Source organism: Enhydra lutris, unplaced genomic scaffold (assembly GCF_002288905.1).
Source record: "Enhydra lutris kenyoni isolate GAN:26980312 unplaced genomic scaffold, ASM228890v2 scaffoldscaffold13, whole genome shotgun sequence".
NCBI classification, from domain to species: domain Eukaryota; kingdom Metazoa; phylum Chordata; class Mammalia; order Carnivora; family Mustelidae; genus Enhydra; species Enhydra lutris.
The window spans coordinates 55,372,721-55,384,356 of record NW_019154097.1 but is presented as its reverse complement, the minus strand read 5'-3'; the positions used below and the strand labels follow the sequence as shown (position 1 = coordinate 55,384,356).

At 49.1% G+C, this 11,636-nt stretch overlaps 1 protein-coding gene across 2 annotated transcripts; it reads right to left on the bottom strand.

Moving 5' to 3' along the window:
* Nucleotides 1-407: 407 nt before the first annotated feature.
* Nucleotides 408-11,226, bottom strand: LOC111145822 (zinc finger AN1-type containing 2A). Of its 2 annotated transcripts, XM_022501074.1 has the most exons (7): nt 10,969-11,226; nt 9,702-9,799; nt 8,931-9,025; nt 6,937-7,065; nt 2,957-3,108; nt 2,085-2,168; nt 408-1,732 (listed from the first exon to the last, which is right to left on the bottom strand). In XM_022501074.1, exons 2-7 carry the CDS (start codon nt 9,754-9,756, stop codon nt 1,714-1,716), a joined length of 534 nt encoding a protein of 177 aa, XP_022356782.1. In that variant the 5' UTR covers nt 9,757-9,799; nt 10,969-11,226; the 3' UTR covers nt 408-1,713. The 2 variants fall into 2 exon arrangements, with proteins under 2 accessions (XP_022356782.1, XP_022356783.1); XM_022501075.1 differs by lacking the exons at nt 408-1,732; nt 2,085-2,168 and having other exon boundaries at nt 2,771-3,108.
* Nucleotides 11,227-11,636: the final 410 nt, after the last annotated feature.

The following is an 11,636-nucleotide window of genomic DNA, read 5'->3' as shown; positions in this document are numbered from 1 at the left end:
TGCTTTGGGCTCCCTGCTCAGCAGAGAATCAGGCTGCTTCTCCCTCTGCTGCTCTTCATGCTTGTGCTCACTCTTTGTCTCTCAAGCAAAACAAAAAAACCCTGAAACGGTTTAAAAAAAAAAAAAAAAGAAAGAAATGGGGGACACCTGGGTGGCTCAGTGGGTTAAGCCTCTGCCTTCAGCTCAGGTCATGATCTCAGGGTCCTGGTATCGAGCCCCGCATCAGGCTCTCTGCTCTGCAGTGAGCCTGTTTCCCTCTCTGCCTTGCTGCCTACTTGTGATCTGTCAAATAAATAAATAAAATCTTAAGAAAAAAAAAAAAAGAAATATAATGCCAGCCACCTACCTGTTTCTAAAGTTTCTAGTAGCCACAGTTAAAACAAGAACAGGTAAGATTAACTTTATTGCTTTATTTAATCCATCATACCCAAAATATTAGCATTTCGACATGTAAATAATAACTTCAACAATCACATACTTTTTTGGTATTGTCTTCAAAGCTCAGTGTTTTTGATTCTCAATTTGCGTATTATGTTTTCATGAGAAAGGGCTGACCTGTATTTAAAATTTATAGATGAAAGAAGACTCACATACCATAGTTAACATACTGAAGAGTTTTCTAAAAAGCACATCAAGTTAATTGCCTTTAAGTTAAATGCAACTAAAAATTCAACCCCAGTTGGGCCGAATGCATTTCCCATGCTCCATAAACTGTGGCTAGTGACCATGTACTGGACAGCACAGATACAGAGAAGTTATTTGTCCAAGTGGGGTCCCCAGACCGGCAGCATCAGCTGGGAACTTGCTAGAAGTGCAAATTTTCAAGGCCCACCAGCCCCACAGAACCAGAAGACTCTGGGAGTGGGGACCAGCACCCTTCAGAGGAGCCTTCCACACAATCATGAGCCTGGGAAGTGTGAGAACCACTGGTCCAGAACGCGCACCACCAACTAAGCCCACAGAAATAGTTCTGATCACCTATTTTTGGAATGGAAACTGAACAGAAGCCTCTCCCCGCTTTGCATTTTGAGGCTCTGAAAGCAGAAGTCATCGCCTGGACAGGAGCAAGGGGAGAGCTGGATGTTTAGGTGGATGACCAGTGGGTTAAGATCAGAACCCAACTCAAATGCCATCTTGCTTCAGTTTCCCAGTGCCCAGGGTCACAGGACATGGGGATCCTTCATTGACTGAGACTGTCAGTGTAAACCCAGCACTTGAGTCTGTATGGCCAGAGCTGTTTGCTCAGTGGAACAGGGACTGTGTGTTGGGGCCACCTCTGAACAAGGACCTTAACACAGTAGGCCCACGGCCTCCCCGACCTTTCCTGGGCTCAGGTACCTCAGCCACAAGATGAAGACAGAATAAATCAGCTGTGTGGTTGTGTAAGTGACAGAGGCTTCCAGAACACTGGGTTGTTCTTGAGGAACTCAGGCCAGGGCAGAGCCTCCCTCTGAAGGATCCAAGTGCACCAGATCAACCTTTATGTCACTTTATGTGGAGGAAGCAGGTTGATGGAGTAGCTTTAGCCTAACTTAGAATATCAAAATCCTCCTGTTTATTCTGCCAAAACACGTACATTTTACTGGGAAAGTTTTAATGGCATTCCACACTGCCTGCGAGGAGAAGTACAGAGCCACTATAGCGCCAACACTACCTGCCCTGCTACAGTGATACACACAAGCCACCATGCCACTGTGGGCTGATACAGTCCCATCACCTCTTTACTTTCCACCTGAAAAAGAAGAGAAGAACAGCTTATTTTTTTAGGTCCGTCTTGATTAACCAGGAGCAACTGATCACACAAAAGCACTAGGCTAAATAAGGTATTTTGACAACCAGCCGTAGACCTGTTACTGCTAGATACGGTCTGTGCTGGAATGAACTGCGCTGGTAACTCGGGGCCAGAGAAGACTCATATCCAGATCTCTCAGCCTTCCTTACACTGAGCCGACAGACGAGCACATCATTTTAACCGGTCAGTTGTTAACAGTACTACAATGACTCTGAAGTGCTGATCACTCAGACAAGAACCACGGCCCCCGGTACAAAGCACCTGCCCTTGTGCATGCCGTCCAGACCCATACCTGAGTCGCCGAGCCAGCCAACTGGTGGACAGTGTGTTTAACGCTCCTGACGGCTTGGATTCAGAGGCTCGGGCAGCTGCGCACCTATATAGAAAGGTCAGACCAACAGTCATCGACCCCTTCATCGCTCACCTGGAGAGCTGCGTGCACGGCGACCTGAGAAACTACCAGGAACGAAAAGGTAAACTTTAGCATTCTACGGCCAGTTCAGGCAAACGTTTTCACTGACTTGAGGAAGGTGCTCTTTTTACGTGAACGGGTTGAGTTACGTCCCCAGCAAAGTGAGAGCCTCACAGTCTTAAACACTCAAGACCTCAGAATGTGACATTTAGAAGGAAGGTCATCACAGTTGAAATGTGCTCAGATTGGAGAAGGGTGGGACCCTGACCCAGTATGACCATGTCCTCATAAAATGGGGACATCTGGACATAGACACACAAGGAAAACTTAAGTGATCGACATACAGGTTGGGGGGAGAGATACCCACAGCCCAAGTATGCCAAGGAATGCCAGCAAAGTACTTGTAGCTTGGGTGAAGCCTGGAACCGGCTTACCCCAGAGCCTCCGGGAGGAGCCCGCCCCGCCACACGTCTGTCTCAGACTTGTGCCTCCAAGAGCAGGGAGACTGAACTGCTGATGAAGGTGCTTTGTTTTGGCAACCACAGGAAAAAACACAACTAAAATCCAACTTTAATTTAAAATCCAATTTTAATTTAGATTATATTCATCCAAACTCCTACAACAAATATTCCACCTCAACAACTTAGTTTGGTAAATGCTCAGAGTCGCCCTATCCCTACCACGGGGGTCAGGCGGTCCCATGGGTGTCCCTGTACATGAGCCAGCACGTCACAGGCAGCCTCGCTTCTCACCCGGCTGCGCCGATGGGGCGGCCCCCGTGCTTGCAGCTGTGATCCAGAGGGTGTCTATGCTGAATACAGAAACTCCCGTGGCACTGGTCACAAGCCACCTGCATCATCTCTTTCTTCCTGCACCCCTCTTTTGAGCACCGGAACGTAAAAATCTGAGAAAGCAAGAATTGCTTCAATAAGCAATTATTTAACAAGCCCCAATAAGACCACCAACATTTAAACGAGAAATGGTTCTTAGCTACAAGGAATGAAGAGGTCAAGATTTCATTCAAACAGGTGAGTACTAAGGGAATGGCACAGTTTGTTTTTTTTGTTTTTTGTTTTTTTTATTTGACAGACAGATCACAAGTAGGCAGAGAGGCAGGCAGAGAGACAGGAGGAGGAGGCAGGCTCCCTGCTGAGCAGAGAGCCCGATGTGGGACTCGATCCCAGGACCCTGAGATCATGACCTGAGCCGAAGGCAGAGGCTTTAACCACTGAGCCACCCAGGCGCCCAAGGGGATGGCAAAGTTTTAACAAACACAAAAGCAGCATCTTAAGTTGGGGATTCATGTGGGATGACTGGAGGTGTTCTCAGGCCAAACAAAACAAAACAAAACAAAACAAAACAAAACAAAACACCACACACACAAAAAAACCCTCCACAGGAGTGGGGACCAGGGACACAAAGAGAAGGTGGCCAAGACTGTGGAATCATGCCAGTTATACAGAAGGCAGCTGGTTCCAGGGGCTCTGGACACATTCCATGGAGCTGAAGAATCTGTAGTCTCTATACCTGTTATGTTTTTGGGGTTCGGGGTTTTTTTTGCAGGGGGCAGTAGGGATGGGGTGAAGGAGTGATATAAATTCCCAGGCACTGCCGACTCTGTAAAGCAAGGATGCTGGCCAAAAGGTACCCATCTAGAAGCCCAAGGGCAGCTCTCCAGCAAAGATGGGTAGGCAGGGGCGCCTGGGCGGCTCAGTGGGTTAAAGCCTCTGCTTTCAGCTCAGGTCATGATTCCAGGGTCATGGGATCGAGCCCCGCATGGGGCTCTCCGCTCAGCGGGGAGCCTGCTTCCTCCTCTCTCTCTGCCTGCTTCTCTGCCTACTTTTGATCTCTGTCTGTCAAATAAATAAATAAAATCTTAAAAAAAAATGGGTAGGCATGGGCTGCCTCGAGCGACTGGAGCACGTGCACACAGCGCAGGCATGCAGGGGTGGGGATAGGGGATGGACTTGGGTCCCAAATCTGGGGTGAGCCAAGAACAAGGAAGACCCTGTCAACTGACCCTGTCAGTTTAGGAGGAAAGCATGGCAAGTGCAGATGTGGTCTTAGATAGAGGCAGGCAGGTTTTAGAAGTTACAGAATGACTGGAGGGCAAAGCCCTAAGGACTCACAGCGAGAATGGGGTTATGGAGGGGGACTGGGGTTGGCTGGTGAATAAAAGGTTTTGGGTGCTAGGCTAAGGCATACAGAGCTTATTCTGTCATGTTGGAGGCTGAAAACAGCAAGGAGGGGTTAACAAAACTTCTGCTTATTACGTTAAATAATGTAACATAACCAGGTAGTTCATAACTATAAACCAGGATTCATGACTGGAAACTGAGACTTAAGCCTGACAAATGCCCATTTCCTGAAGTCTCGAGCTCCTTGAAAGCCCATATGCTATTTTGGAGAGCAACAAGAAAGAAGGAAGAAGGAACAAGAAGCTGGGCATCTCGGAAAAACAACCTGAGTAACCTGGTAGGGCCTTTGGGAAGGGCAAGCCGTAGAACTGGCTGAGACCAAACCCTAGGAAGGCCTGAGCATCTGAGAATCTGCAGTCTGAGGGGAGAGGGCACACATTACGTGCTGTCAACCAAGGGCAAGTTCAGTTTGAGGGTCCTTGGACTTTTCTGGTTAAGGAAGGAGAACTGAACACGTATACTGGCTCTGACTCCTGAAATACAATGAAAATGACAAGAAGCAGATTTTCTGAAAAGGGATAAACCCACAAGGACCAAGATAAGGAGGAAAAAAAAAACAGTTACAAGATTTTAGGGGAAAAAAGCACTCAAGTAATAATGAACCTGGCAGATACAAGAAAGCCAAACTGTAAGCTGGTGGGGAAGGTCAAGAAACACCCCTATTCATAAACAAAACTCCCAACATCTCTGAAACTGGCTGTAGCAGCCGCTCAGGGTGCCATGGGACCACCACAGGAGTGGCAGCTTGTCTGAGAACAGACCTGCAGTGCTGCACCTGAGCCCAGCAGCAGACGCACGCTTGGCTGAGGGTCTGAGAGAGGCTGCTGGCCTGGGAGGGCCAGCAATGGGCAGGGGGAGCACGAGAAACACGGGATGAGCACTCAGAAGGCAGTAAGGACTTCACGCTCCCTGCGGAGGAGATGCGAGAGCTCTCTCCACCTAGCTCCACAATTCCGGAAGCCACAGCACGCTCTCCAGGCAGGGAACAGAATGCCTTCTGTGGGGAATCCGATTAGCCCAAGAGAAAGAACTGAAATCACAGAGCACAGAAGGTGGACCAGGCAGATGACCCAGAGCAAAGGCGAGAGTCCAAGCTGCCCCCACCGTGCAAGTGAGCACTCAGCTTCAGCCCAGCTCGTGAGGAGCACATTCACTGGGACGCACAAGAAACACCCCGGACGTAGAATTCACAGGGAAAGGAAACTTACAGAGGAAATAAGGAGACCTATGCAAGAGGCCCAGCACCCAAGGGAGAGGAGTCTAGAGGAAATCAAAGAATCCAAGATAGCATTCCAGATGGAAACACTGGAGCTTCCAGTTTGGAAGGGTCCACTGTCTACAGAGGACGGCAGATGAGAATGGATCCACACAAGGAACAGTCAGGGTGAAGTTTCCAAACTCGGGGATGGGGCAGAGGAGAGGAGGGGTGGGGTGGGGAGAGAGCCTCCAAGCTGCCAGACAGAAAACTGGTCCCACAAAGGCCCAGTGGAGAACAGCTGGGAAATTCCCAGCGAGAAAACAAACCAGCGCCCACAAATATTCAAACAAAGATTCTAAAGCCAGGCTGCTACCCCCCGGCAGCTGAGCAAGGAAGAACAGAGAACAAAGACCCTGTGATATACACAACCTCCCATTTATCTTCCATGGTCCTTCGCACGTGGAACATATGCCTCTCCCCAAATAAGGGGAAAACTAAGAAAGAAAAACATAAGACAGGAGATCAGAGAGCCCTCGTAAGGGAGACAGATGCAGGAAACTAGGATCTAGCATAAGAGAAATGGAGAGGGAATCTCTCATCTATGGAGAACTGGGACACTGGTCCAGGAGCACACACCATGTCTGCTGGGAGGGAAGGGGTGGCAAGAGACCTGACCACGTGGGAACAGGGGGAGGGAACTCCATGCTCAGCCCACACTGTGGTCAACAGGCAATGCCCAAAACTATAGGGAACAAGACAAACTTAAAAGACAACAAGACACACACTTGGAGAAAAAGGAAGTACCCCAAACAAAAAAGACAAGCAAAAAAAATCTGCTTCCTGTCATTTTCATTGTATTTCAGGAGTCGGAGCCAACAAACAAGTTGAAAGCACCTGCTGTGGAGAATAGGGCCTACTGTGTTTCCTAACATGATTTACTCCAAATGAACAAACGGAGAGCTTTCACACAGATAATAACACTACAAAAGCAAGAACACTGAATGTTCAAATTCTACGTATCCTTTTATGTTTTCCTAGAAGGAGCTTAGGAAAAGTACACATTAACAGAATGATTCTAGAAACACTTAATGCTCCATCTTGAGAGAAAAAGGTAAGAATCCTATAAGGGAAACAAATCCCAAAGTAGATTCTGATATTCAGAGTATGTTCATATAACCATAAGAACCCAAGCCATGACAACATGGGGAAACACTGACGTGTCGCGAGGATTTTATTTTGTACACAAATGATGAGTACTACAGACCACAGTTAGATAATCGACCTTTCCCCGCTAGGGAAAACCAACAGTCACAGAGTGGACATAATTCGTCCTTACCTTCTCTTTCTTCCCAGGATGACAATTACAGTCTCGATCAATGTGCTCACCGACCACCACATCTGGTATCTCTCCCTTTTTTACTGGGACTGGGTTGTTACAAAGTGGGCACACTGGGACCTGAACATCCTAAAAATAATGATATAAGAGAATATTCCAGATTCAGACCATCAAAACTCACGAAAGAAAAAGATACAACAGCACAGCGCACTGAAAATCACATAGGGTACACACACTGATCTTTCGACTACTCATTAGAAGGGGATACAGTTAACAAAGGATTTACAGTAAGGCAACCCTAAAGATTCAGGGTAGAGCTGCCAAAGGTGGAATCCAGTGGAATTTAAACATGACAGACAATTACCTAACTGTGGAAATGAGCCTGAAACAATGAGTAAAAGGCAGCCAAGGAGAGAAGCTGGTGAAACTGATCTGGTCTCAGGGCAGCCTGGCTCTGTCCAGCATCATCTCAGTGAGTGGTGAAGCAGCCCGAAGCCCTCAGAATGGAGAAAAAGAAGAAAACACCAGCCATAAAGACCCTCTGGTTCCCTTCAATTGCCAACAGCCTATCTAATCCTTTTGTGGCTCTCACGCGCAGGGAAACTCACTCACCTGACAAGGGAACACAGGGCTAGGCTGAGCTCTCAGGTACATAATGACCAGCCAAGCCCAAGACTGTGTAGCTCTGGAGGGAAGAACAAGGCACCCAGTGGCTGCATGCCCAGCAGTTAAAAACCTCAGAGCCAAGGCAGGAGCTAAAGAAACTTAGCTCAGCAAGAAAACAGAGGTGACAACTGACATCCAAACAGATAATCACAGAATTAATGGGACCTACTGTCTGTAGGGCTGAGCTGAAGGGTCACCCAGAAGTCAGGTGACAAGTCTGCCAAATTGAGAAATAAAGCATTATTAATGATCTCTGGCCAGACTCTCCCTATCTAGAGGCATGGGGAGGTCACAGCCAACAAATAAACTGGGTTGTGTGGCCTAGTCATCGAGGCCTGGTAAATATGAGTCACCCTCCCCCACACCCTCAAGATAACCTAGAAAATGCTGGAGGGTCAGACCTTGGCCAACACTAATGAAAGCACATAATAATGCTAAGTCATTCGTGTTTCTAACCGCCACTAGGGAAGCAGCAGTACAGACCCAAAGAAGTCACTAAAATAACCTCTGAACCACCAGAAACAAAATGAATATAGGCTGGGGGCCACGTGCAAAGTCAGTAACAGAGGGATCACACATCTGGACTCACACAGGTTGATGTTCTTAGAGTCCTATTCATCTTCCCGTTTCTACCAGGTACTATTTGCCACTAAAAAGATTCCCAAGACTGCAAAGTTACCCAGATAAGCATTTTTTAAAAAAAGATTTTATTTATTTATTTGGCAGACAGAGATCACAAGGAGGCAGAGAGGTAGGCAGAGAGAGAAGGGGAAGCAGTTTCCCTGCTAAGCAGAGAGCCTGATGCGGGGCTCGATCTCAGGACCCCGGGATCATGACCTGAGCTGAAGGCAAAGGCTTTAACCCACTGAGCCACCCAGGCACCCCCAGATAAGCATTTTTAATACCTCCCAGATTAGATATCTTGTCAAGTATTTCTTGCACTTCACAAAGATACTCCTGTTTTTTTCTCAGCAAAATGAATCAAAGGAACAGAATATTTTAACATGGAAAGCAAGCTTTGAAGGTTTAGATACAATCTGACTTCAAGAGCCCTTAAAAATGAAACCTGCTGCTTTAGAGCTGTGCCGTCTAGAACTCCCCATGATGGTGGAAACGTGCCACATCTGCACGGTCCAACACAGTAGTCACTGGCCACATATGATTGCTGAACAACTGAAATGTAGCTAATGTGACTGAGAAACTGGATTTTAAGTCTCACTTCATTTGAATGAAATTATTAGCTATATGTGGCTAATGTCTACTACTTGGACAGCACAGCTTTAGACAATGAAAAACAAGATTCCTTGGAATAAAGTATGATAAATTACCTTCATGAATGCAAAGGGACATTTATGTGCAGCACAAGTAAAATGGGCTTTACAGAAATCTTGTTTACATGCATCACATTTTAAGGGAAGAAAATCTAAAACAAACAAACAAAAAACCATTTTAAAGATCAGGACAAAAATATTCTAGAGCACATTAAACAGGTATTTACCTGTTTCTAATTTACCTATTTCTTTACACCTACCAAATACATCCTTGAGGAGAAAAACACGTGAGAAAAACATCAGGGATCATAAGTTTCACAATGCCAGCAAAACTGAAGAACTTATAAAGCTATCTTTTCTTTCTTTCTTTTTTTTTTTTTTTAATTTAATTTCTTTCTTTTAGAGAGAGGCCGCAGGGGGTAGGGGGAGGGCACAGAGAGAAACTTAAGCAGACTCCCCACTGAGCTCAGGAGCCCAACTCCAGGCTCCTTCTCACCAGCCTGGGCCAAAAACCAAGAGTTGGATGCTTAACTGACCGAGCCACCCAGGTGCCCCTATAAAGCTATCTTCTCAAAAGAGACCCATCCCATGTAATAAACACAAATATATAAGCAGCACACTTGTATCCACTTGGCCCTGGCACCTGGCCTTCAGCAGACGCTGAGTAACAATGTTGAACAGAACCCGAACCTCAGGCCAGCCTCTCAATATTGAAAAGCCACCAGAGCCAAGACCCAGAGAATAGCTAATTAATAAAACAGTATGTTCTTCCCGACTAAACAGCCAACAAAACACATTGTCTATCAACATTCTCTTAATAGTGCTTACCTAGCTGTTTGCAAGTTTTTTCTGAACAATGCTTCCCCAAATCAGGGAACTCCATTATTTGGAAGTGTCCAAACACAGATGACAGAGAGATGGATCACCTACAAGAATTAAAACAGGTAAGGAAAGATGGCCATCATTTCAGTCCCCAGAGTTCATAACTTAGGGCGAAGAAAATAAACATGCTCTGTGGGAAGCATTCAATGCCCAAGTCATCCTGGGCCCCCACAGGGCACTAAAGCATCACAAATTCTTGCTGCTTTTCAGCAAAGGTAAAAAGAAGTTTGAGTACAAGTATCAGCTCCTTCAGAATCCACCCTATTAGGGCAGCCACTGTTTCTTGGGTCTTTTAATTTCCTACTTGAAGAATCTCACCCGGAATTCAGGTTTCCTTTAAACTGTTCTGACTCATGCTGACAGGGGTTTTCCATATTCAACTTACACAAAGGCCGGCCAAAAGTTGGGCCACAGTTTCATGGAGTGAGTATACTTGTTGACACACACAAAACCGTTGCCAGGCGCCAAATCACGAATTAGAAGAGCTTCAGCTCTGTCCCTGCTGTTCTCTACTCCCTCATGCATTGAGGTTTACTCAGAACTTGCTCCCTAATGACAACCCGGAGTTGATGAGAGAGAAGAGCAAGCGCTTAACTCACGTGGAAACCAGGTGGACGAAGGGTGAAGCTACTGCGCTCCAGAGGGAACTGGAGTCCGTTAACAGGCCTCATGAGATCCCTTCCAGGACCTAGCACCCACAACCCTCTCAAGTACCCCTCCTAGAAGTCAGGTCCGGATGAACCACTCCGGGCAGCGTACACCGTGCTATCCCAGCTCCCCGTCCCCCGCCAGAAGTCAGGTCCCGAGGGTCCACTCCGGGTAGCGTCTACCGCGCTGTCCCCAGTTCCCCACCCCCAGAAGTCAGGTCTGGAGGGTCCACTCCGGGGAGCGTCCGCCGTGCTGTCCCCAGTCTCCCCCCGCCCCGCTCCTCCCCTCGGATCGTGGTTCAGAGTCACTCCTCCGAAGGGGCCTTTGCCCCGACCGTCACGGCTTCTCCACACCCTCAGAGAACGCTGTGACTCCCGTCCCAGCACCCACCCACTCCGGTCCCGAGCGCGCACGACGTCTCCACTGCCCGCGCCCCGGAGCACAAGCCCGCGGCAGGTGAGCGCGTCGCTGTCTCATCGGGCCCAGCCCCCGGCCGTGGACTCGTTCGGCTGGCACCTGGAGCCCTCCCCGCCGTGCGACCCGGGCCCCGCTCCCGTCCCCGGACCTGGCTCTAGTCGGGCGCCCGGGTGGCTGCGGAGGCGAGCAGGAGGCGGCGGAGACGGGAAGATGGATGTCCCTTCCAGCGGCCAGCCGCGGGGCACAAGTCCAAAAAGCCGGGGAAAATGGGATCCGACGCGCGGCGCCCCACCGTCCAAGCCCGCGGGAGTGCGAAGCATCGCCTACCACCGAGGCTCCGGCCATTTATTCGCTTCCTAGCGCTCAGAGAGATGCCGCGGCCCGTACCTGCCCGGCGCGCCCCGATAACGTCACCACCCGGCCGGCCAATCCCGCCCCGCGGAGGCTCGGCGTTCCTGGCGCGCCCCGATGACGTCACGGCCCGGCCGGCCAATCCCGACCTCCCGCGGCTCCGTGGACCCGGCACTCCTCGCTCCACCGCCTCCCTTCTCGAACAGTCCGGCCGCTTCTCGGAGCCGCTGAGTCACGGTGAGGTGGTTCCGCGCAGGCGCTCTTGGCCGACTGCGCTGCGCGGGAAAGCTGAGTCACGGCGGCGAAGCTGAGGCCCCCGGCAGACGTGCGGAGGGGTCGGCCGTACGGAGAGCAGCGCGCGGAGAGAGCCAGAGTCCGCGCCGCAGAGGGGACACCGCGAGGTACGCAGCCGGCACAGCCGAGCGGCGCCCCGAGTGGGGTAGGGGCCTTGACCCTGGTAAAGCT